The sequence below is a fragment of the Petromyzon marinus genome (genome assembly GCF_048934315.1).
Source record: "Petromyzon marinus isolate PM22_M1 ecotype Great Lakes invasive population chromosome 70 unlocalized genomic scaffold, UKy_Petmar_22M1.pri1.0 chr70_unloc.2, whole genome shotgun sequence".
Classification (NCBI taxonomy): Eukaryota; Metazoa; Chordata; class Hyperoartia; order Petromyzontiformes; family Petromyzontidae; genus Petromyzon; species Petromyzon marinus.
The window spans coordinates 472,012-499,066 of NW_027422604.1; the positions used below are offsets into that span (position 1 = coordinate 472,012).

The 27,055-nt window shown below is 51.7% G+C and overlaps 2 protein-coding genes and 1 long non-coding RNA gene across 3 annotated transcripts in view; 2 read left to right on the forward strand and 1 right to left on the reverse strand.

Annotated features, from left to right (window-relative positions):
* The window catches only part of LOC116957167 (uncharacterized), a 32,255-nt gene extending 24,948 nt beyond the window's left edge, over positions 1–7,307 (forward strand). Inside the window, exon 4 of the mRNA XM_032979147.2 lies at positions 543–7,307. Coding sequence (XP_032835038.2) covers positions 543–827 — 285 coding nt within the window. The 3' untranslated portion in view covers positions 828–7,307. The remainder of the gene's footprint in view (positions 1–542) is intronic.
* Positions 1–27,055, reverse strand: part of LOC142908102 (uncharacterized) — a 228,097-nt gene that overhangs the window by 38,174 nt on the left and 162,868 nt on the right. The window lies entirely within an intron of this gene.
* On the forward strand, positions 6,827–13,772 carry LOC142908097 (uncharacterized). Its single transcript, XM_076058299.1, has 5 exons — positions 6,827–6,846; positions 7,370–7,490; positions 11,600–11,691; positions 11,842–11,970; positions 12,052–13,772. The coding sequence occupies exons 1-5, from the start codon at positions 6,827–6,829 to the stop codon at positions 13,076–13,078; spliced, it is 1,389 nt and encodes a 462-aa protein (XP_075914414.1). The 3' UTR covers positions 13,079–13,772.

Genomic DNA, 27,055 nt, shown 5'->3' on the forward strand with positions numbered 1-27,055 from the left:
GGCAATGTTAGTCTATGGGCAATGTTAGTCTACGGGTAATGTTAGTCTACGGGTAATGTTAGTCTATGGGCAATGTTAGTCTATGGGCAATGTTAGTCTATGGGCAATGTTAGTCTATGGGTAATGTTAGTCTATGGGCAATGTGAGTCTATGGGTAATGTTAGTCTATGGGTAATGTAAGTCTTTGAGTAATGTTAGTCTATGGGTAATGTGAGTCTATGGGTAATGTTAGTCTATGGGTAATGTTAGTCTATGGGCAATGTTAGTCTATGGGCAATGTAGGTCTATGGGCAATGTTAGTCTATGGGTAATGTTAGTCTATGGGTCATGTTAGTCTATGGGCAATGTAGATCTATGGGCAATGTTAGTTTATAGGTAATGTTAGTCTATGGGCAATGTTAGTCTATGGGTAATGTAACTCTATGGGCAATGTAGGTCTATGGGTAATGTGAGTCTATGGGCCATGCAGGTAAGGTCTCTACCTGGCCCCAGCCTGCCTTACAAACCTCTCTGCTCCCCCCTCCCCGCGTCCACCTGTGCAGGACCTGGTGAAGTCCCACTTGATGTTCGCGGTGCGCGAGGAGGTGGAGGTGCTGCAGGAGCAGATCAAGGAGCTGCTGGAGAAGAACGTGCTGCTGGAGCAGGAGAATCGCCTGCTGAGGAGCCTCGCCTCGCCCGACCAGCTGCTGCAGGTCACCGCCTCTGCGGCCGCGACGCCGACGCAACCGCTGCAACTGACGCAACCGACGCAACCGACGCAACCGGCGCAACCGACGCAACCGGCGCAACCGGCGGCATCGCCAGCAATCGGTTGGCAGGTTTCGTAAGGGGGGCGGGGGGGGTGTGGGGGAGTTGTTGGGGTTGGGGAAACAAGACGCAGACAAATCTGAAACTTGCCGAGGTGTGGAATTGATGTCGGTCGTCGTCGCCGTGAAGAAGAAGAGGAAGAAGAGGAAGAGGAAGAAGAATAAATAAGAAGATAATTATTATATATTTTTGTTTGTAACGCGTCTCTTTGATACTGGTTTAAGAGAAATATTTAAAGCTCTGTAATTCGCTTCTCTCCCCGCCTCTATCGGTCGTCGTTGAATTTGAGTTTGAATTTGTTTTTTACGTTTCTGTGAGAGCAAGATCCGTTTGTTTTAGAGGGGTCGTCAATGCTATTGTGCCTTCTGTTACGGACATACGCCGCTTATAGTGTTTTCTGGACGTGTCTGATGGCCGTTGTTAACCCAAACATCTCGGTGTGTCTGGTGACACGGCCACTGTGAGAGGATCTCGGTGTGTCTGGTGACACGGCCATTGTGAGTCTCACCGTGAGAGGAGGTGAGAGAGAACCTCGGTGTGTCTGGTGACACGGCCACTGTGAGAGGATCTCGGTGTGTCTGGTGACACGGCCATTGTGAGTCTCACCGTGAGAGGAGGTGAGAGAGAACCTCGGTGTGTCTGGTGACACGGCCACTGAGAGAGAATCTCGGTGTGTCTGGTGACACGGCCACTGTGAGAGGATCTCAGTGTCTGACGACACGGCCATTGTGAGTCTCACTGTGAGAGGATCTTGGTGTGTCTGGTGACACGGCCACTGTGAGAGGATCTCGGTGTGTCTGGTGACACGGCCATTGTGAGTCTCACTGTGAGAGGATCTCAGTGTCTGGTGACACGGCCATTGTGAGTCTCACTGTGAGAGGATCTCAGTGTGTCTGGTGACACGGCCATTGTGAGTCTCACCGTGAGAGGATCTCGGTGTGTCTGGTGACACGGCCACTGTGAGTCTCACCGTGAGAGGATCTCGGTGTGTCTGGTGACACGGCCATTGTGAGTCTCACCGTGAGAGGATCTCAGTGTGTCTGGTGACACGGCCATTGTGAGTCTCACCGTGAGGGGATCTTGGTGTGTCTGGTGACATGGCCATTGTGAGTCTCACTGTGAGAGGATCTCGGTGTGTCTGGTGACACGGCCACTGTGAGTCTCACCGTGAGAGGATCTCAGTGTGTCTGGTGACACGGCCATTGTGAGTCTCACCGTGAGGGGATCTTGGTGTGTCTGGTGACACGGCCATTGTGAGTCTCACTGTGAGAGGATCTCGGTGTGTCTGGTGACACGGCCATTGTGAGTCTCACTGTGAGAGGATCTTGGTGTGTCTGGTGACACGGCCATTGTGAGTCTCACTGTGAGAGGATCTCGGTGTGTCTGGTGACACGGCCATTGTGAGTCTCACCGTGAGAGGATCTCGGTGTGTCTGGTGACACGGCCATTGTGAGAGGATCTCGGTGTGTCTGGTGACACGGCCACTGTGAGTCTCACCGTGAGAGGATCTCGGTGTGTCTGGTGACACGGCCAATGTGAGTCTCACCGTGAGAGGATCTTGGTGTGTCTGGTGACACGGCCACTGTGAGTCTCACTGTGAGAGGATCTCGGTGTGTCTGACGACACGGCCATTGTGAGAGGATCTCGGTGTGTCTGGTGACACGGCCACTGTGAGTCTCACTGTGAGGGGATCTTGGTGTGTCTGGTGACACGGCCATTGTGAGTCTCACTGTGAGAGGATCTTGGTGTGTCTGGTGACACGGCCACTGTGAGTCTCACCGTGAGAGGATCTCGGTGTGTCTGGTGACACGGCCATTGTGAGAGGATCTCGGTGTGTCTGGTGACACGGCCATTGTGAGTCTCACCGTGAGAGGATCTCAGTGTGTCTGGTGACACGGCCATTGTGAGTCTCACTGTGAGAGGATCTCAGTGTGTCTGGTGACACGGCCATTGTGAGTCTCACTGTGAGAGGATCTCAGTGTGTCTGGTGACACGGCCATTGTGAGTCTCACCGTGAGAGGATCTCGGTGTGTCTGGTGACACGGCCAATGTGAGTCTCACCGTGAGAGGATCTCAGTGTGTCTGGTGACACGGCCATTGTGAGTCTCACTGTGTGACGATCTTGGTGTGTCTGGTGACACGGCCATTGTGAGTCTCACTGTGAGAGGATCTCGGTGTGTCTGACGACACGGCCATTGTGAGAGGATCTCGGTGTGTCTGGTGACACGGCCACTGTGAGTCTCACCGTGAGGGGATCTTGGTGTGTCTGGTGACACGGCCATTGTGAGTCTCACTGTGAGAGGAGGTGAGTGGGAATCTCGGTGTGTCTGGTGACACGGCCATTGTGAGTCTCACCGTGAGAGGATCTCAGTGTGTCTGGTGACATGGCCATTGTGAGTCTCACTGTGAGAGGGTCTTGGTGTGTCTGGTGACACGGCCATTGTGAGTCTCACTGTGAGAGGATCTTGGTGTGTCTGGTGACACGGCCATTGTGAGTCTCACTGTGAGAGGATCTCGGTGTGTCTGGTGACACGGCCACTGTGAGAGGATCTCAGTGTGTCTGGTGACACGGCCATTGTGAGTCTCACCGTGAGAGGATCTCAGTGTGTCTGACGACACGGCCATTGTGAGTCTCACTGTGTGACGATCTTGGTGTGTCTGGTGACACGGCCACTGTGAGAGGATCTTGGTGTGTCTGGTGACACGGCCACTGTGAGTCTCACCGTGAGAGGATCTCGGTGTGTCTGGTGACACGGCCATTGTGAGTCTCGCTGTGTGAGAGAGACACCCAGACCCAGCGTCTCTGTGTCTCTGACACAGCCATTATAAACCCAGAGATCTCAGTCTCCCTGACACGGCCATTATAAACCCAGAGATCTCAGTGTCTTTGACACGGCCATTGTGAATCTCCCCTGTGAGAGAGACACCCAGACCCAGAGATCTCAGTGTCTCTGACACGGCCATTATAAACCCAGAGATCTCAGTGTCTCTGACACGGCCATTATAAACCCAGAGATCTCAGTGTCTCTGACACGGCCATTATAAACCCAGAGTTCTCAGTCTCCCTGACACGGCCATTGTGAATTTCCCTGTGAGAGAGAGACACCCAGACCCAGCGTCTCAGTCTCCCTGATACGGCCATTATAAACCCAGAGATCTCAGTGTCTCTGACACGGCCATTGTGAATCCCCCTGTGTGTGAGAGACACCCAGACCCAGCGTCTCTGTGTCTCTGACACCGCCATTATAAACCCAGAGATCTCAGTGTCTCTGACACGGCCATTATAAACCCAGAGATCTCAGTGTCTCTGACACGGCCATTATAAACCCAGAGATCTCAGTGTCTCTGACACGGCCATTGTGAATCTCCCTGTGTGTGAGACACCCAGACCCAGCGTCTCAGAGTCTCTGACACCGCCATTATAAACCCAGAGATCTCAGTGTCTCTGACACGGCCATTGTGAATCCCCCTGTGTGTGAGAGACACCCAGCGTCTCTGTGTCTCTGACACGGCCATTATAAACCCAGAGATCTCAGTGTCTCTGACACGGCCATTATAAACCCAGAGATCTCAGTGTCTCTGACACGGCCATTGTGAGTCTCCCTGTGTGTGAGAGACACAGACCCAGCGTCTCTGTGTCTCTGACACGGCCATTATAAACCCAGAGATCTCAGTGTCTCTGACACGGCCATTGTGAGTCTCCCTGTGTGTGAGAGACACAGACCCAGCGTCTCTGTGTCTCTGACACGGCCATTATAAACCCAGAGATCTCAGTGTCTCTGACACGGCCATTATAAACCCAGAGATCTCAGTGTCTCTGACACGGCCATTATAAACCCAGAGATCTCAGTGTCTCTGACACGGCCATTGTGAGTCTCCCTGTGTGTGAGAGACACAGACCCAGCGTCTCAGTGTCTCTGACACGACCATTATAAACCCAGCGTCTCAGTGTCTCTGACACGGCCATTGTGAGTCTCCCTGTGTGTGAGAGACACAGACCCAGCGTCTCTGTGTTTCTGATACGGCCATTGTGAACCCCCCTTAGAGAGAAAGGCAGACACCTGGAACAAGTCTTTGTACAATGCGCACAAGAACAACAGGACAGCACCTCCCGTCTGTCTAAATTTCAAACTCATTTACTCTCCGCGTATGAATTGAACCGCCGCCGCCGCCGCCATCGTTATAAAAAGTATTTTATAAGTTGTAATATTTTGTCGTAAGGGTTTTGACCAGGTTGTGTTTTATTTTTTTGTAAATGTTTGTTTACTTTAAACTCACTAATTTTAGAATGCAGCAGCAGCAGCAGCATTGTAATAGGGCCCAACCACTATCGCTCAACCGCTCACCATGTGAGACATTCACCACCACCACCATCGTTCACCATGGGAGACATTCACCACCACCACCACCACCCACCATGGGAGACATTCACCACCACCACCACCACCCACCATGGGAGACATTCACCACCACCACCGTTCACCATGGGAGACATTCACCACCACCACCACCACCGTTCACCATGGGAGACATTCACCACCACCACCACCGTTCACCATGGGAGACATTCACCACCACCACCCACCATGTGAGCCATTCACCACCATCGCCACCGTTCACCATGGGAGCCATTCACCACCACCACTCACCATGGGAGACATTCACCACCACCACAGTTCACCATGGGAGCCATTCATCACCACCACCGTTCACCATGGGAGCCATTCACCACCACCACAGTTCACCATGGGAGACATTCACCACCACCACCGTTCACCATGGGAGCCATTCACCACCACCACCGTTCACCATGGGAGCCATTCACCACCACCATTCACCATGGGAGACATTCACCACCACCACAGTTCACCATGGGAGCCATTCACCACCACCACCATTCACCATGGGAGCCATTCACCACCACCACCGTTCACCATGGGAGCCATTCACCACCACCACCACTCACCATGTGAGCCATTCACCACCACCACAGTTCACCATGGGAGCCATTCACCACCACGACTGTTCACCATGGGAGCCATTCACCACCACGACTGTTCACCATGGGAGCCATTCACCACCACCACCATTCACCATGGGAGACATTCACCACCACCACCGCTCACCATGGGAGACATTCACCACCACCGCCACCGTTCACCATGTGAGCCAACCACCACCACCACCACAGTTCACCATGGGAGCCATTCAAGCCATGTTCTATCTACTGCTGCTGCTGCATTGGCACCACACGCGCCTACACAACCAAGCCTTATCCACAGCCACAACAACCACCACAACAACCACCACCGTCTTCTTGTGCTAGAAGCCATCACGACCAACAACCACCACCACAACCACCACAACCACAACCACCTCAACCACCACCACAACCACCTCAACCACCACCACAACCACCTCAACCACCACCACAGCCACCTCAACCACCTCAACCACCTCAACCACCACCTCAACCACCACCGTTCTTCCGCGCTAGAAACCACAACCACCACCACAACCACCTCAACCACAACCACCTCAACCACAACCACCACCCCAACCACCTCAACCACAACCACCACCACAACCACCACCACAACCACCTCAACCACAACCACCACCACAACCACCACCTCAACCACCACCACAACCACCACCACAACCACCTCAATCACAACCACAACCACCACCTCAACCACCACCACAACCACCTCAATCACCGCCGTTCTCCCGCGCTAGAAACCACAACCACCACCACAACCACCTCAGCCACCACCACAACCATCACAACCACCACCACAACCACCACCACAACCACAACCACCACCACCTCAACCACCACCACCACCACAACCACCACCTCAACCACCACCTCAACCACAACCACCACAACCACCACAACCACCACCTCAACCGCCACCACCACAACCACCACCACAACCGCCACCACCACAACCACCACCACAACCACCACCACCACCGCCATCCTCTGCCGGAGTGCCGTATCTGCCACCATGCCATGGCTCTCCGCTATCTGCCGTCCTCTTTGGCCTACTCTTCCGTTTTTGCCGGCTGGACCTAATTATAATCAAGATTATAATTTCACTTTTTTTGCTTTAATGTTACACGTCCGTTTAGGGCCTTCGGTGATTATACTTTTACTTTGTTGTTGTTGTTGGTTTATCGGGGTCACCGTTGTTGTTGTTGTTGTCGCGTTAAAAACAATTCCACTGTCAGTATTTGCTCCTGGCCATGCAATCCGCTGTGGGTTATTTTTTAAATCACAGTCCGTCCCACCAACCCCACCCCCCCCCATTAAACTATTTAACTTTTATTATTTTTCAAAAATGTAAACCAGGTTTGTTGAGGGTCCCTCCCCTCCCCTCCCACGCACACTGAGCGGCGGCCACTTGAGCTGCTGGACATCTGTGAACGGAGCGCTTTTAGAGCGCATCGCATTCCTCCGGTATGAATTAAAAAGCTTCTCCCTCTCTCTCCCACCACGTGTCTCGTGCTCGCCTCCTCATTGGGGCGCTGCTTCCCCGCCCGTCGCGAACGACAGCTCAGCCCAGTGGCTGGTCGTCGACGTCATCGCCACCATCGTCACCATCGTCGACATCATTGGCGTCGTCGACGTCATCGTCGTCATCAACGACGTCATCGTCGACGTCATCGTCGTCATGGTTCGACATCGCCATCATCGTCATTGTCGACATTGACGTCATCGTCACCATTGACGTCATTGTCGACGTCGTCATCGTCGCCATCGTCCGCGTGGGCATTTATAGCGGCAGCCACATTCGTCTAATCGCTCGTTCCCACAGAGACCAACGGAGATCCACAGACCCACAGAGACCCACAGATCCAGAGAGACCCACAGAGACCCACAGAGTCCCACAGAGACCCACAGAGACCTACAGAGACCCACAGAGACCCACGGAGACCCACGGAGACCCACAGAGACCCATAGAGACCCACAGAGACCCACAGAGACCCACAGAGACCCACAGAGACCCACAGAGACCCACAGAGACCCACAGAGGCCCACAGAGTCCCACAGAGACCCATAGAGACCCACAGAGACCCACAGAGGCCCACGGAGACCCACGGAGATCCACAGAGACCCACAGAGTCCCACATAGACCCATAGAGACCCACAGAGGCCCACAGAGTCCCACAGAGACCCACAGAGTCCCACATAGACCCATAGAGACCCACAGAGACCCATAGAGACCCACAGAGACCCATAGAGACCCACAGAGGCCCACAGAGTCCCACAGAGACCCACAGAGTCCCACAGAGACCCATAGAGACCCACAGAGACCCACAGAGGCCCACGGAGACCCACGGAGATCCACAGAGACCCACAGAGTCCCACATAGACCCATAGAGACCCACAGAGGCCCACAGAGTCCCACAGAGACCCACAGAGTCCCACATAGACCCATAGAGACCCACAGAGACCCATAGAGACCCACAGAGACCCACAGAGACCCACAGATTCACAGAGTCCCACAGAGACCCATAGAGACCCACAGAGACCCACAGATTCACAGAGTCCCACAGAGACCAACGGAGTCCGACAGAGACCCACGGAGATCCACAGAGACCCATAGAGACCCATATAATCCCACAGAGACCCACAGAGACCCACAGAGACCCACAGAGACCAACGGAGTCCGACAGAGACCCACGGAGATCCACAGAGACCCATAGAGACCCATAGAATCCCACAGAGACCCACGGAGACTCACGGAGATCCACACAGACCCAAACCCAGAGAGACCCACAGAGACTCACAGAGACCCACAGAGACTCATAAAGACCCACAGAGACCCACAGAGACTCATAGAGCCCCATAGAGGCTCAGAGACCCACAGAGACTCATAGAGACCCACAGAGACTCATAGAGACGCACAGAGACTCATAGAAACTCACAGAGACTCATAGAGACTCATAGAGCCCCACAGAGACTCACAGAGACCCACAGAGACTCATAGATACCCACAGAGACTCAGAGACCCACAGAGACTCAGAGACCCACAGAGACTCATAGAGACCCACAGACACTCACAGAGACTCATAGAGACCCACAGATACTCATAGAGCCCCACAGAGACTCATAGAGACCCACAGAGACTCATAGAGACCCACAGAGACTCATAGAGACCCATAGAGACTCATAGAGACACAGACTCATAGAGAACCACAGAGATTCATAGAGACCCACAGAGACTCATAGAGACTCATAGAGACAGACTCATAGAGAACCACAGAGATTCATAGAGACCCACAGACACTCATAGAGCCCCACAGAGACTCAGAGACCCACAGAGACTCAGAGACCCAAAGAGCCTCATAGAGACCCACAGAGACTTTAGGAGACCCACAGACTCATAGAGACCCACAGAGACTCATAGAGACCCACACAGACTCAGAGACCCACAGAGACTCATAGAGACCCATAGAGACTTATAGAGACTCATAGAGACACAGACTCATAGAGACCCACAGAGACGCATAGAGACCCACAGAGACTCATAGAGACCCACAGAGACTCATAGAGCCCCACAGAGACTCATAGAGACCCACAGAGACTCACAGAGACCCACAGAGACTCACAGAGACCCACAGAGACCCACAGAGACCCACAGAGACTCATAGAGACCCACAGAGACTCATAGAGCCCCATAGAGGCTCAGAGACCCACAGAGACTCATAGAGACCCACAGAGACTCATAGAGACTCACAGAGACTCATAGAGACCCACAAAGACTCAGAGCCCCATAGAGGCTCAGAGACCCACAGAGACTCATAGAGCCCCACAGAGACTCATAGAGACACAGAGACTCATAGAGTCCCACAGAGACCCACAGAGACCCACAGAGACCCATAGAGATCCACAGAGATCCACAGAGACCCACAGAGACCCACGGAGACCCACGGAGATCCACACAGACCCAAACCCACATGACACCCAAACCCACAGAGACCCACAGAGACCCACAGAGACCCAAACCCAGAGAGACCCACAGAGACTCATAGAGACCCACAGAGACTCATAGAGACCCACAGAGACTCATAGAGACCCACAGAGACTCATAGAGCCCCACAGAGACTCAGAAAGCCACAGAGACTCACAGAGACCCACAGAGACTCATATAGACCCACAGAGACTCATAGAGCCCCACAGAGACTCATAGAGACCCACAGAGACTCACAGAGACCCACAGAGACTCATAGAGACCCACAGAGACTCATAGAGACCCACAGAGACTCAGAAAGCCACAGAGACTCACAGAGACCCACAGAGACTCATAGAGACACACAGAGACCCACAGAGACTCACAGAGACCCACAGAGACTCATAGAGACCCACAGAGACTCATAGAGACCCACAGAGACTCATAGAGACCCACACAGACTCATAGAGCCCCACAGAGACTCAGAGACCCACAGAGACTCATAGAGACCCACAGACACTCATAGAGACACACAGAGACAGAGAGACACAGTGAGACACAGAAAGACAGAGAGACGCAGCGAGAGACAGAGACACGGAGTGAGACACAGAGACTGACACAGAGAGACAGTGAGACGCAGTGAGACAGAGAGACACAGTGAGCCAGAGAGACAGTGAGACACAGAGAGACAGTGACAGAGAGACAATGAGACAGAGACAGTGATACACAGAGACAGAGAGACACAGTGAGACAGAGAGAGACACAGTGAGACAGAGAGACACAGTGACAGACAATGAGACAGAGACAGTGAGACACAGAGACAGATATACGCAGTGAGACAGACAGAGAGAGAGATACACACAGTCAGAGAGACAGAGAGACACAGTCAGACAGAGAGACACAGTGAGACAGAGAGACACAGTTACAGAGAGACAATGAGACAGAATCAGTGAGACACAGAGACAGAGAGACACAGTGAGACAGAGAGAGACACAGTGAGACACAGACAGAGAGACACAGTGAGACAGAGAGACACAGTGAGACACAGTGAGACAGAGAGACAGAGAGAGACACAGTGAGACACACATAGAGACACAGTGACAGAGAGACACAGTGAGACAGAGAGACACAGTGAGACAGAGAGACAGTGAGACACAGAGAGACAGAGAGAGACAGTGAGACACACACAGACAGAGACACAGTGAGACAGAGAGACACAGTGAGACAGAGGGAGACACAGTGAGACACAGAGAGACGCAGCGAGAGACAGAGACACGGAGTGAGACACAGAGACAGAGAGAGTGAGAAAGAGACAAGAGTGAGGCACAGAGAGAGATACACACACAGACAGAGAGACAGAGACACAGTGATAAAGTGAGACACAGTGAGACGGAGAGATACAGTGAGACACAGACAGACAATGAGACAGAGACAGTGAGACACAGAGACAGAGAGAGACACAGTGAGACACAGTGAGACACACAGAGACAGGAAGACAGAGACAGTGAGACAGAGTGAGGCACATAGAGAGATACACACACAGACAGAGATACACAGTGAGACAGAGAGACACAGTGAGACAGGGAGACACAGTGACAGAGAGACACAGTGAGACAGTGAGACAGGGTGAGAGACAGACTGAGACACACGGAGACTAAGATACGGACACAGAGAGACAGCGAGAGAGGACACCCACGTGTTTCATGGAGGCAGTCAAAGTGCTAGTGGTGAAGTTGAACAACCATCCTCGAGTAACACTTGTTGATTCGTTGTTGTCATGATGTACGTTGTTTTTTAAAGAGTTTAGCCACGGAATACTTCCACATTAGCCCGTCTGGATCTCAGTGTCAGCGTCTAGACACCGGGTCTCAGGGTCAGTGTCTAGACACCGGGTCTCAGGATCAGTGTCTAGACACCGGGTGTCAGTGTCTAGACACCGGGTCTCAGTGTCTAGACACCGGGTCTCAGGGTCAGTGTCTAGACACCGGGTCTCAGTGTCTAGACACCGGGTCTCAGTGTCAGTGACTAGACACCGGGTCTCAGGGTCAGTGTCTAGACACCGGGTCTCAAGGTCAGTGACTAGACACCGGGTCTCAGGGTCAGTGTCTAGACACCGGGTCTCAGGGTCAGTGTCTAGACACCGGGTCTCAGGGTCAGTGTCTAGACACCGGGTCTCAGGGTCAGTGTCTAGACACCGGGTGTCAGTGTCAGCGTCTAGAAACCGGGTCTCAGGGTCAGTGTCTAGACACCGGGTCTCAGTGTCTAGACACCAGGTCTCAAGGTCAGTGACTAGACACCGGGTCTCAGGGTCAGTGTCTAGATACCGGGTCTCAGGGTCAGTGTCTAGACACCGGGTCTCAGGGTCAGTGTCTAGACACCGAGTCTCAGTGTCAGTGACTAGACACCGGGTCTCAGTGTCAGTGACTAGACACCCGGTCTCAGTGTCAGTGTCTAGACACCAGGTCTCAGGGTCAGTGTCTAGACACCGGGTCTCAGGGTCAGCGTCTAGACACCAGGTCTCAGGGTCAGTGACTAGACACCGGGTCTCAGGGTCAGTGTCTAGACACCGGGTCTCAGGGTCAGTGTCTCGACACCGGGTCTCAGGGTCAGTGTCTAGACACCGGGTCTCAGGGTCAGTGTCTAGACACCAGGTCTCAGGGTCAGCGTCTAGACACCGGGTCTCAGGGTCAGTGTCTAGACACCGGGTCTCAGGGTCAGTGTCTAGACACCGGGTCTCAGTGTCAGTGACTAGACACCGGGTCTCAGGGTCAGTGTCTAGACACCGGGTCTCAGGGTCAGTGTCTAGACACCAGGTCTCAGGGTCAGCGTCTAGACACCGGGTCTCAGGGTCAGTGTCTAGACACCGGGTCTCAGGGTCAGTGTCTCGACACCGGGTCTCAGGGTCAGTGTCTAGACACCGGGTCTCAGGGTCAGTGTCTAGACACCGGGTCTCAGGGTCAGTGTCTAGACACCGGGTCTCAGTGTCAGTGACTAGACACCGGGTCTCAGGGTCAGTGTCTAGACACCGGGTCTCAGGGTCAGTGTCTAGACACCGGGTCTCAGGGTCAGTGACTAGACACCGGATCTCAGTGTCAGTGACTAGACACCGGGTCTCAGGGTCAGTGTCTAGACACCGGGTCTCAGTGTCAGTGACTAGACACCGGGTCTCAGGGTCAGTGTCTAGACACCGGATCTCAGTGTCTAGACACCGGGTCTCAGGGTCAGTGTCTAGACACCGGGTCTCAGGGTCAGTGTCTAGACACCGGGTCTCAGGGTCGCTGTGTGTGTGTCACTGTGTGTGTGTGTAACTGTGTGTGTGTGTATCACTATGTGTGTCACTATGTGTGTGTGTGTAACTGTGTGTGTGTGTATCACTGTGTGTGTCACTATGTGTGTGTGTTACTGTGTGTGTGTATCACTGTGTGTGTCACTATGTGTGTGTGTCATTGTGTGTGTGTGTATCACTGTGTGTGTGTGTATCACTGTGTGTGTGTCACTATGTGTCTGTGTGTGTGTAGGTGTGTCTATTTGTGGGGAGCGGTGGTGCAGCGGTTAGCGCTACGAAACTGGCGATGCGAGATCGATTCAGAATCAGAATCAGAAAGGGTTTTATTCGCCATGTAAGTTCACACCGACACGGAATTTACTTTGGCAGGATGGTGCATACATTCAACATATAGGAATCTAAAATCTTAAATAAGTTTTAAACAAGTCTTACTATATTTTGATTTAAAGCTTTCGTGACTGCAGTAATTCATATTCTTAGTTTTTTCGGTAAAGTCACGTTGAAGAGAAACAACAAAATAACAAAATATATATAAAACAATAAAAAATTCTCACGACGTTTCGACCATAACTCAAACGGTCATCATCAGGTGTGTCGGTTTGCATAAATTTATTTTGAAAACTGCATATTTATTTATATATATAAAAATAACGTTTGCGTCACGCGCAACGATGGCAGTTTGCCAGGACTAGTCCATCTATTTTTTGAAAAGAGGAGGGGGGAGACGAAATTTGTTTTTATGTATGCTGTCTGAAAGGCACTGTAAGCGTGAACAATCAATCAAGAACTGAAATGATTTATCAAATCTTTCCAATGATTGCTAAGATAGAATCCATCTTCTCGGTTGAAATTGTCTCTGTGTTTGTATATGTGGATAGCCTCATGAACGAATCTCTCATGGAAGCCAGATGGCTTACAAAGAACCTCCGTCTTGGAAAAGTCAATGGCATGTGAGCCTACTGAATTAGAACAATGATCTGCTACGGCCGAGGTGTTGGTCCTACCGTGTTTAAGGTCTGCTTTATGTTCACGAATGCGGTCCGAGATATGGCGTTTGGTTTCTCCAATGTAACTACTACCACAGAGGCAACTTAGTTTGTAGACACCAGGGTATTGTATGTCCGGAATCACATCTTTTACAGACGGAACCAGATCACGGATTTTATGTAATGTGTTGAAACGGACCTGGATCTTGTGTTTATTCAAGATTTTGGAGATCTTTTTTGTGATCCCAGCAATGTAGGGTAAAGTGATGGTTTTGAAAGGCTCCTCAAGAGGGTTCTTCTTCATGGTTTGAGTGATAGCTTTGCGGATTGTATAGTCGGAGTAACCATTAGCCCTAAGAGCTTGGTGTACGTGCTTGAGTTCACTGCTTATGTGTTCCTGGTCGGATATGCATTGGGCTCTATGATACAGAGTCTTGATGAGAGAATTCTTCTGTGATGGATGGTGGTGGGAATCCGGTTTCAGATAAGCATCCGTATGGGTAGCTTTCCTGTAGACAGAGTGGCTCATTGAACCATCAGGTCTCTTTTTAATTAGGACATCCAAAAAAGGTATCTTGCCATCTATTTCGACTTCCATGGTAAATCTGATGGCTGGGTGTATGGAATTGATGTGGTCGAAGAATTTGTCTAGAGCAGGCCGGCCATGTGGCCAGATGACAAAAGTGTCATCCACGTACCTCTTCCATAAGGTTGGGCGCAGAGTGGCAGTCTGGATGGCGTCAGTCTCAAATTTCTCCATGAAAATGTTAGCTATAACTGGAGAAAGGGGGGAGCCCATTGGGGTGCCCTCAGTTTGTTTGTAGAAAGTTCCATTCCAAGTGAAGTATGTATTGGTTAAACAGTGTCTCACCAGGGGGGGTACCTCAGTGTTTAGTCCTTGATGAACCAAGTCTTCAATGATTGCAATGGTGTCAGGTACAGGAACCTTGGTGAATAAGGAAACCACATCAAAACTGACAAGCAGGTCGTCTGGGGACAGGGAAATACCCTTGATTGTTGATACCAGGTGAGTAGAATTTTGTACCGCAGAGGTGGTCTTTCCAGTGAAAGGACGCAGGATTTCAGACAAAAAACGAGCTAGTTTGTAGGTGGGGGAGCTGATAGTAGAGACTATGGGACGAAGAGGTGTATCAACTTTATGTATTTTTGGTAAGCCGTATAATCTTGGTGGCCTGGCAGCAGAAGGTTTCAACGAAAACTGTTTAGATTGATCAATTAATGCGGTTGAATCAGAAATTATTTTGTTGGTTTGTGTGACGAGGCTGTTGGTGGGATCTCTTTTTATTTTTGTATAACTACCATCGTCGAGTAATTCTTTAATTTTGTTGTTGTATTCTCGACGATGGTAGTTATACAAAAATAAAAAGAGATCCCACCAACAGCCTCGTCACACAAACCAACAAAATAATTTCTGATTCAACCGCATTAATTGATCAATCTAAACAGTTTTCGTTGAAACCTTCTGCTGCCAGGCCACCAAGATTATACGGCTTACCAAAAATACATAAAGTTGATACACCTCTTCGTCCCATAGTCTCTACTATCAGCTCCCCCACCTACAAACTAGCTCGTTTTTTGTCTGAAATCCTGCGTCCTTTCACTGGAAAGACCACCTCTGCGGTACAAAATTCTACTCACCTGGTATCAACAATCAAGGGTATTTCCCTGTCCCCAGACGACCTGCTTGTCAGTTTTGATGTGGTTTCCTTATTCACCAAGGTTCCTGTACCTGACACCATTGCAATCATTGAAGACTTGGTTCATCAAGGACTAAACACTGAGGTACCCCCCCTGGTGAGACACTGTTTAACCAATACATACTTCACTTGGAATGGAACTTTCTACAAACAAACTGAGGGCACCCCAATGGGCTCCCCCCTTTCTCCAGTTATAGCTAACATTTTCATGGAGAAATTTGAGACTGACGCCATCCAGACTGCCACTCTGCGCCCAACCTTATGGAAGAGGTACGTGGATGACACTTTTGTCATCTGGCCACATGGCCGGCCTGCTCTAGACAAATTCTTCGACCACATCAATTCCATACACCCAGCCATCAGATTTACCATGGAAGTCGAAATAGATGGCAAGATACCTTTTTTGGATGTCCTAATTAAAAAGAGACCTGATGGTTCAATGAGCCACTCTGTCTACAGGAAAGCTACCCATACGGATGCTTATCTGAAACCGGATTCCCACCACCATCCATCACAGAAGAATTCTCTCATCAAGACTCTGTATCATAGAGCCCAATGCATATCCGACCAGGAACACATAAGCAGTGAACTCAAGCACGTACACCAAGCTCTTAGGGCTAATGGTTACTCCGACTATACAATCCGCAAAGCTATCACTCAAACCATGAAGAAGAACCCTCTTGAGGAGCCTTTCAAAACCATCACTTTACCCTACATTGCTGGGATCACAAAAAAGATCTCCAAAATCTTGAATAAACACAAGATCCAGGTCCGTTTCAACACATTACATAAAATCCGTGATCTGGTTCCGTCTGTAAAAGATGTGATTCCGGACATACAATACCCTGGTGTCTACAAACTAAGTTGCCTCTGTGGTAGTAGTTACATTGGAGAAACCAAACGCCATATCTCGGACCGCATTCGTGAACATAAAGCAGACCTTAAACACGGTAGGACCAACACCTCGGCCGTAGCAGATCATTGTTCTAATTCAGTAGGCTCACATGCCATTGACTTTTCCAAGACGGAGGTTCTTTGTAAGCCATCTGGCTTCCATGAGAGATTCGTTCATGAGGCTATCCACATATACAAACACAGAGACAATTTCAACCGAGAAGATGGATTCTATCTTAGCAATCATTGGAAAGATTTGATAAATCATTTCAGTTCTTGATTGATTGTTCACGCTTACAGTGCCTTTCAGACAGCATACATAAAAACAAATTTCGTCTCCCCCCTCCTCTTTTCAAAAAATAGATGGACTAGTCCTGGCAAACTGCCATCGTTGCGCGTGACGCAAACGTTATTTTTATATATATAAATAAATATGCAGTTTTCAAAATAAATTTATGCAAACCGACACACCTGATGATGACCGTTTGAGTTATGGTCGAAACGTCGTGAGAATTTTTTATTGTTTTATATATATTTTGTTATTTTGTTGTTTCTCTTCAACGTGACTTTACCGAAAAAACTAAGAATAAGTCTTACTATAATAAGGGTTAAAAGTCTAACACTAAGGGGCTGAAGTATATAAAATTAAATAAATATCGAATATAAAATAGCTTTAAGATATAATTTAAAAATACAAATAGGGAAACATAGTTAATATCAGCAACGTGTCGTTATGTAGATCAAATGTTAAAAACAGTGTTAGCCCTTGGCCTTGTTTAACAGGCCAGCAGCAGATGGGAAGAAACTGTTTTTATGGCGTGAGGTTTTGGTCCTGATGGACCGAAGCCTTCTGCCGGAGGGGAGTAGCTGAAACAGAGAGTGTCCAGGGTGGGAGAAATCGGCCATAATCTTCCTCGCTCTCCTCATAGACCTTGTCGTGTGCAGGTCCTCGAGGGTCGGTAGATTGCAGGCAATTACCTTCTCAGCAGTGTGGATGATACGCTGCAGTCTGCTCTTGTCCTTGGCAGTGGCAGCAGCGTACCAGACGGTTATGGAGGAGGTGAGGATGGATTCAATGATCGCTGTATTGAATTGCACCATCATTGTCTTTGGCAGGTTGAATTTCTTCAGCTGCCGTAGAAAGTACATCCTCTGTTGAGCTTTCTTGGTGAGGGAGTTGATGTTCAATTCCCACTTGAGGTCCCGGGAGAGAATAGTGCCCAGGAAGCGGAAGGACTCTACAATTTTGACTGGGGAGTCTAACAGGGTGATGGGGGTGAGTGGTGCTGTATTCTTCCTGAAGTCCACAACCATCTCAACTGTCTTTAGAGCATTTAGCTCTAAGTTGTTCTGGCTACACCAGGTCACCAGATTGTCAGCTTCCCACCTATAGTCAGACTCATCCCCACCAGAGATCAGCCCAATGAGGGTGGTGTCATCCGCAAACTTCAATAGTTTGACGGACAGATGATTGGAGGTGCAGCTGTTGGTATACAGGGAGAAGAGCAGAGGGGAAAGGACGCAGCCCTGAGGAGTTCCGGTGCTGATGGACCTGGAGCCAGAGACTTGTGTTCCCAGCTTAACGCACTGCTTCCTGTCAGACAGGCAGTCTGTGATCCATTTACAGGTGGTGTATGGCACGTTCAGCTGGAAGAGCTTGTCCTGAAGCAGGGCGGGGATGATGGTGTTGAAGGCAGAGCTGAAGTCCACAAACAGGATCCTGGCGTAGGATGCTGGGGCGTCCAGATGCTGTAGGGTGAAGTGGAGGGCCATGTTAACTGCATCGTCCACAGACCTGTTGGCTCTGTAGGCAAACTGAAGGGGGTCCAGGAGAGGGTCTGTGATGGCTTTGAGATGTGCCAGGACCAGGCGCTCAAAAGACTTCATTACCACAGATGTAAGGGCGACCGGTCTGTAATCATTTAGTCCTGTTGGCCTTAGCTTTTTGGGCACAGGGATGATGGTGGAGGACTTGAGACAGGCTGGTACATGGCATGTCTCCAGGGAGGTGTTAAAGATGTTGGTGAACACCGGAGACAGCTGGTCAGCGCAGTGCCTGAGGGTGGCTGGAGAGACAGAGTCCGGCCCGGCTGCTTTGCGTGGATTCTGCCTCTTGAAAAGTCTATTAACTTCTCCCTCCTGAAAGGAGATAGTCGTCTCTGTAGTATTGGTGGGGGATGGGGCCTCTTGGGTTGGAAGGGGTGGTTCAGGACAGTCCAATTGTCTTTCAAATCTACAGTAGAACTCGTTCAGGTCGTTGGCTAGGCGGGAGTCGTTAGTGGTGTGGGGGGCTCTGGGTTTGTAGTTGGTGATCTGCCTGAGCCCTCTCCAGACAGAAGCAGCGTCGTTTGTAGAGACTGGTGTTTTAGTCTCTCTGAGTACAGTCGTTTAGCCTCTCTCACCGCTTTGCTAAACCTGTTCTTCGACTCCTTGAATCTGTCTCTATCTCCACTCCTAAACGCTTCCTCCTTCTCCAACCTCAACCTTCTGAGCTTTGCTGAGAACCAGGGCTTATTGTTGTTAAAGTTCACCCTGGTACGTGTTGGGATACAGCAGTCCTCACAGAAGCTGATGTAGGACGTCACAGCCTCTGTGAGTTCATCCAGACTATTGGTAGCAGTCGTGAACATATCCCAGTCAGTACAGTCTAAGCACGCCCGCAAATCTTCCACAGCCTCACTGGTCCACTGTTTAGATGTCCTCACAGCAGGTTTACAGAGTTTTAGTTTCTGCCTGTATGCAGGAATCAGGTGGACCATGGCATGGTCAGAGTGTCCTAGTGCTGCTCGGGGGACGGCGTGGTAGGCTCTACTGACTGTAGTGTAGCAGTGATCCAGAGTGTTCCCTTCTCTGGTTGGGCATTTAATGAATTGTATGTATTTGGGGAGTTCGTGGCTGAGATTACCTTTGTTAAAGTCGCCAAGTACGATAACCAACGAATCTGGATTTGCTCGCTCCACACTCAGAATCTGATCGGCGAGCATGCGTTGGGCCTCTTTAACCTGAGGACAAGGCGGCAAATAAACTCCAACCAAAATGAGCGACGCAAACTCGCGAGGCGAGTAAAACGGTTTACAGGTTATAAAAATTGATTCAAGGAGTGGAGAACAATGTTGCAGAATCACTGTGACATCTACACACCAGCCACTGTTAATGTAAAAACAAATACCACCGCCTTTCGTCTTGCCGGAGAGTGCTATGTCACGATCCGATCTTACAAGATGGAATCCTGCTAGTTGTAGCGAAGTGTCCGGGATCAAATCACACAGCCATGTTTCCGTGAAGCACAATGCAGAAGCTGAAAGAAAGTCTTTGTTTTTTACCATCCGTAGCTGAAGTTCATCCATTTTGTTGTACAGTGAACGTACGTTGGAGAGGAAAAAGCTCGGAAGCACTGTTCGGATCCCGCGTCTAAACCGGTCCCGGCCCCCCCCTAGGTCGACTCAGCCTCAAACGAGTACCTGGTGCGGTGAGTAGCGAACATCGCCACTGGGGAGACAAAGGCGGTCGGGCGTGGTGCTGGCCACCCACCCCCTCGTGTGCCGTGCCGGCCTTCATAGGTGCTCGCTAACAGCACTTGCCCCTACAGTCTGTTACAGGCTACACGGGGGATCTTTGTCTTTGTGTGTCACTGTGTTTGTGTGTGTCACTGTGTATGCGTGTGTCACTGTGTGTGTGTGTGTGTGTCAATGTGTGTGTGTGTGTCCGGCATAACAACCCCCTACCTCCTCGCGGTGCCGGACGGGCAACTCTGTCGTGGACAGTGCTGTGGGGAGAGGGCCAATTCCGATGGGCCCTCTCCTCTCATGGCGTCTGTGACCACCACAGGGGCTAAACGGGGGCTCTGGACGGGTGCGAGGGGCTGGTAACCCCTCCACCTTCAATTAATTACCACTAAACCACGAGTTAAACTGAAATATGTAACTAATAAGCTTGTGCCGGAGGCCCCGGGGGGACAGGCGTCTATGACGTCTCCTGGCCAAACCCCAATTGGCGGAGCCAGGAGATTGAATCTCTACCCTCGGGGCTCCTCTAGAAAAAACGAAAAGCCACTTCGTGTGGCCACGTGGAATGTTCGAACGCTCACTGCGGAGGAGAGGCTGCCACTCCTCTGTCGGGAGCTGGACCAGTACCGCCTGGATCTCTGTTGCATTCAGGAGGTCCAGTGGACTGGTTCTGGCTCCTGCCACCATGAGGGGTGGACAGTCCTCTACTCGGGGCAGCAGACTGCCAAACAACAGGGTGTGGCTCTTCTTTTGAACAAAATAATGAAGAGTGCGTGGGAGCGTGGCGGTGAGGTGTGGGAAGCTGTAAGCCCCAGGCTACTTTGGGCTCGCCTTCCCATCAACTGGAGGCGAGGAGTGGTGGTCGTGGTTACTTATGCCCCCACCGAAGACGAACATCCGTGGAGGGATGCAGGCAAAGCCGATGAGTCAGATGCCTTCAATGACCTCCTGGCACAGGTGCTGGCTAAAGTGGCCCCTCGGGATAGAGTCATCTTGTTGGGTGACTTCAATGCCCGAGTTGGTCATGATGCTGGCACCTGGTCTGGAGTGATTGGAGGGCATGGGCCAGATCAGCTCAATAACAACGGTAAGACGCTGCTAGATTTTTGTGCAGCCCATGGGCTTGTAAATACCAATACGCTGTTCCGGCATAGGCGCATCCACACAACATCATGGATGCATGCCGGATCCAAGCAAGAACATCTGCTGGACTACATAGTAATGGACCAGCAGATGCGAGCCCATGTCCTCGACACCAGGACCTACCATGGAACTGATCCGGCCTCTGACCATCGACTAGTCATCTGTAAGATGCGCCTGCCATTCTTCCACTCCGGTGGTGGGTGTACACCCAGGACCCCATTCCAACCTAAAGTGGCCTGGTCTCAGCTGATTAAAGTTGCAAGCGAGAATTTCATCATCGCTTGCGGCTGGGGTTGGCATCGTCCCCCACTCCTCCTGATGTCGAGGGTAAATGGGCGAGCTTTAGGACTGTGACTCATGCAGCTGCAATGGCTGCTTTGGGTACGCGGTCCAGACCTCCCCAGAGACCCTGGCTGACAGAGGAGGTGTTCAGGATAGTTGAGAAAAAGCGACAGGCCCAATGTCATCGGCTACAGAATCCCACGTCAGAGAATGAGGAAGCTTACCGCAGCCTTCGCTCGGAGGTTCGCAGAGCCGTGAGGCGTTGCAATGATGGGTGGTGGTCGCGGGTTGCTGAGGATATGGAGTCTGCCTCAGTGGCCCGCGATCACAAATCTCTATTTAACTCCATCAAAAAAGTAACCTGCAGCGCCACGCCGATTACCATCATTAGGGGAAAAAAACGGTGATCCAATCTCCGACCCCCATGAACAGGTTTGCAGATTTGCTGAGCATTTCTGTGAGGTCCTGAGGGAGGGGAAATCCCTCATCCAGGAAAACATCGTGGCACAAAGTGGGGATGATGCTGCTGAGGCTACGGTGCCTGAAATATTGGAAGAAGTCACCCCCTGTGAGTGGCTGGCTGAAGTGCCATCTGTTGAGCAAATACTGAAGGCGATTTGGAGTCTGAGACCAGGAAAGGCACCGGGTAGAGATGATCTCCTAAGCAAAATGCTGAGGGAGGGTGGCGTTTGCGTACAAACTGCCCTATATTACATCATAACAACAGTCTGGACCAATGGACAGGTTCCACAGGATTGGAAGGATGCCCTGGTGGTCCCCCTCTTTAAGAAGGGGGACCGCACAGACTGTAACAACTACAGGGGCATCTCATTCCTCAGTGTGCCAGGAAAGGTCCTGGCAAGGATTATTCAACATCGCCTTGCCAGGCACGCTGAGGAGAGGTTTGCGGAGCCCCAATGCGGTTTCAGGAAAGGGCGGTCCTGCACAGATGCCATATTTTCTGTCCGTCTGCTACAGCAGAGGTGTAGGGAATTCCTACAAGACCTACATCTCTGCTTTATTGACCTGGTCAAGGCCTATGATACCATCAGTAGGCCTGGGCTCTGGGTTGTTATTCGTGCTTTTGGAGTCCCTGACCCTCTGCTCACGATCATTAAGGACCTTTATGATGGTAAGCGGGTCCGGGTAAAACTACGTGGCCGAGAGTCAGAGCCATTCCCTGTACACCTTGGGGTTCGACAGGGATGTCCTCTGGCTCCCACATTATTTAACATCTATTTTGACCACGTAGTTCGTGAAGCCTTCAATAGCTGTACCGGGGGTATCTCCATATGGTACAGACATAATGGGAGGCTGATCGATGCCCGGGTGCGGTCAAGGGATGGCTCCCTATTGCTCAACCACGTTATGTATGCCAATGATTTGGTAATAGCTGCTCATTCAGAGGAGGAGTTGGAGACCCTGCTGCTGAGACTGGAGCGTGCCACTAAGAGGTGGGGCCTTACGATCAGCTCCACCAAAACTAAGCACCTGCCTGGGTATTTTGTACCATCGGACACTCCACCCCCACAACTCCCAATCGGTGATGGGGCAGTTGTGGAGAGAGTGGAGAGTTTCCCATACCTGGGCAGTGTGCTTATGACCGGCTCCAGTTTAACAGCAGAGGTCTCACTCCGAATCAGTCGAACGGCAATATCTTTTCATCGGTTGCATAACGCTGCGTGGAAGCTACCTGGTCTGTCGCTCCGCATTAAGCTTCAGGTCTTCTCGGCCATGGTCATTCCCTCCCTTCTCTACGCTTGCGAAACGTGGACCCCCCTAATGGAACATCTTCGCCGGTTAGAAACATTTAGGCTAGCCTGCCTACAATCCATCCTGGGTTTAACCAGGCTGGATTGTGTGAGGAGCTCACAAATCCTTGAAAGATCTGGGCAAGGTCCCATCGGTGAGCTCCTCCGGCAGGCAAGGCTGCATTGGCTGGTTAATGTAGCCCGCATGCCCAGCCACCGCAGGCCGAAACAGCTTTTGTTCGGCCGGATCGAGGGGGCTAAACGGGCGCGGCACGGGCTAGAGAAGAGATGGAATGATGTGGTAAGGAGGACGTGGAGCTGAGTGGACTTGCCGATGACCGGTACCAGCGGTGTCAAGATCGGCCTCTGTGGAGGAGGCTCGTGAAGGACGCTACTGGGCAGTTGAAGGCAGTCGCCCTCCAACAACAATGGAGGCCGGAGGAGCGACGCTCACAACATTGAGCGGAGCGCCGGGTGGCTAGAGCACAGCAAGTTGGCACAGTAGGGGGCACAGGTGGTGCAGCAGCCACTCATCTCAGTCAGTCGACCCGTGGCACCTGCTGGGCCTGCCCCGTGACCTGCCAGCGGGCGTTCGACACTTTATGTGGCCTCAACGTGCACCTAGCCTGGCACACACACACCCTGATACACACACACACACACCCTGATACACACACACACCCTGATACACACACACACACACCCTGATACACACACATACCCTGATACTGACATAAACACATATCGCCTTCACATACTTGACATACTTTTGGGTCCAGTGCTCTTTGCGCGTATCAGCACAGTGACACACACAAAGACAAAGATCCCCCGTATAGCTTGAACAGACTTTAGGGGCAAGTACTGTTAGCGAGCACCTATGAAGGCCGTTACGGTACACGAGGGGGTGGGTGGCCAGCCCCACGCCCGGTCGCCTTTGTCTCCCTAGTGGCGATGTTTACACACCGCACCAGGTACTCATTTGAGGCCGAGTCGACTTAGGGGAGGCCCAGGACCGGTTCAGATAATCGTCACTGGTGGTGTTGGCCGTGAGCAGGAATCGAACTGGGGTCGCCGGGTTAGTAGCGCTAACCGCTACACCACCGCTCCCCACACACACACTCAGGTACACACACTGACACACACACTGACACAACAACAACAACCGCCATTTGCCACTAAGTGACGGTGACGTCACCACGACGCTTGTGCCAGGACATGTGCACCTTGAGGCCACGTGGAGTGTCGAACGCCCGCTGGCAGGAGGTCACGGGCTTACCCAGGTGCCATGGGTCGACTGACTGAGATGACTGGCTGATGCACCACCTGTGCCCCCTACTGTGCCAACCTGCTGTGCTTTAGCTACCCGGCGCTCCGCTCGTTGTTGTGAGCGTCGCTCCTCCGCCCTCCGTTGTTGTTGGAGGGCGACTACCTTCAACTGCCCAGTAGCGTCCTTCACGAGCCTCCTCCACAGAGGCCGATCTTGACACCGCTGGTACCAGTCATCGGCAAGTCCACTCAGCTCCACGTCCTCCTGTACCACATCACTCCATCTCTTCTCTAGCCCGTGCCGCGCCTGCTTAGCCCCCTCGATCCGGCCGAACAAAAGCTGTTTCGACATGCGGTGGCTGGGCATGCGGGTTACATGACCCAGCCAACGCAGCCTTGCCTGCCGGAGGAGCTCACCGATGGGACCTTGCCCAGATCTTTCAAGGATTTGTGAGCTCCTCACACAATCCCGTCTGGTTAAACCCAGGATGGATGGTAGGCAGGCCAGCCTAAATGTTTCTAACCGGCGAAGATGTTCCATTAGGGGGGTCCACGTTTTGCAAGCGTAGAGAAGGGAGGAATGACTGTGGCCGAGAAGACCTGAAGCTTAGTGCGGAGCGACAGACCAGGAAGCTTCCACACAGCGTTACGCAACAGATGAAAAGATATTGCCGCTCGACTGATTCGGAGTGAGACCTCTGCTGTTAAACTGGAGCCGGTCACAAGCACACTGCCCAGGTATGGGAAACTCTCCACTCTCTCCACAACTGCCCCATCACCGATTGGGAGTTGTGGGGGTGGAGTGTCCGATGGTACAAAATACTCAGGCTGGTGTTTAGTATTGGTGGGGCTGATGGTAAGGCCCCATCTCTTAGTGGCACGCTCCAGTCTCAGCAACAGCGTCTCCAACTCCTCCTCTGAATGAGCAGCTATTACCAAATCATCAGCATACATAACGTGGTTGAGCAACAGGGAGCCATCCCCTGACCGCACCCGGGTATCGATCAGCCTCCCATTATATCTGTACTACATGGAGATTCCCCCGGTAGAGCTATTGAAGGCTTCACGAACCACTGACACACATACACACACACAGACACACTGACACACACACACACTGACAACAACAACCGCCATTCGCCACTAAGTGGCGGTGACGTCACCACGACGCTTGTGCCAGGCTATGTGCACCTTGAGGCCACGTGAAGTGTCGAACGCCCGCTGGCAGGAGGTCACGGGGCAGACCCAGGTGCCACGGGTCGACTGACTGAGATGACTGGCTGATGCACCACCTGTGCCCCCTACTGTGCCAACCTGCTGTGCTTTAGCCACCCGGCGCTCCGCTCGTTGTTGTGAGCGTCGCTCCTCCGCCCTCCGTTGTTGTTGGAGGGCGACTACCTCCAACTGCCCAGTAGCATCCTTCACGAGCCTCCTCCACAGAGGCCGATCTTGACACCGCTGGTACCAGTCATCGGCAAGTCCACTCAGCTCCACGTCCTCCTGTACCACATCATTCCATCTCTTCTCTAGCCCGTGCCGCGCCCGCTTAGCCCCCTCAATCCGGCCGAACAAAAGCTGTTTTGGCATGCGGTGGCTGGGCATGCGGGCTACATGACCAAGCCATCGCAGCCTTGCCCGCCGGAGGAGCTCACCGATGGGACCTTGCCCAGATCTTTCAAGGATTTGTGAGCTCCTCACACAATCCAGTCTGGTTAAACCCAGGATGGATCGTAGGCAGGCCAGCCTAAATGTTTCTAACCGGCGAAGATGTTCCATTAGGGGGGTCCACGTTTTGCAAGCGTAGAGAAGGGAGGAATGACTGTGGCCGAGAAGACCTGAAGCTTAGTGCGGAGCGACAGACCAGGAAGCTTCCACACAGCGTTACGCAACAGATGAAAAGATATTGCCGCTCGACTTATTCGGAGTGAGACCTCTGCTGTTAAACTGGTGCCAGTCATAAGCACACTGCCCAGGTATGGGAAACTCTCCACCCTCTCCACAACTGCCCCATCACCGATTGGGAGTTGTGGGTGTGGAGTGTCCGATGGTACAAAATACCCAGGCTGGTGTTTAGTTTTGGTGGGGCTGATGGTAAGGCCCCACCTCTTAGTGGCACGCTCCAGTCTCAGCAGCAGCGTCTCCAACGCCTCCTCTGACTGAGCAGCTATTACCAAATCATCAGCATACATAACGTGGTTGACCAATAGGGAGCCATTCCTTGACCGCACCCGGGCATCGATCAGCCTCCCATTATATCTATACCATATGGAGATTCCCCCGGTACAGCTATTGAAGGCTTCACGAACTACGTGGTCAAAATAGATGTTAAATAATGTGGGAGCCAGAGGACATCCCTGTCGCACCCCAAGGTGTACAGGGAATGGCTCTGGCTCCCGGCCACGTAGTTTTACCCGGGCCCGCTCACCATCATGAAGGTCCTTAATGAGCGTGAG

Excerpts from the sequence above, each read along its gene's own strand:
- LOC142908097 (XM_076058299.1), top strand. The coding sequence starts at position 6,827 with ATGGCTCTCCGCTATCTGCC. Across the intron at positions 11,692-11,841 it reads TCAGTGTCTAGACACCGGGT|GTCAGTGACTAGACACCGGG; the intron begins GTCAGTGTCTAG and ends CCGGGTCTCAAG. Across the intron at positions 11,971-12,051 it reads TCAGTGTCTAGACACCGGGT|GTCAGTGACTAGACACCGGG; the intron begins GTCAGTGTCAGC and ends CCAGGTCTCAAG.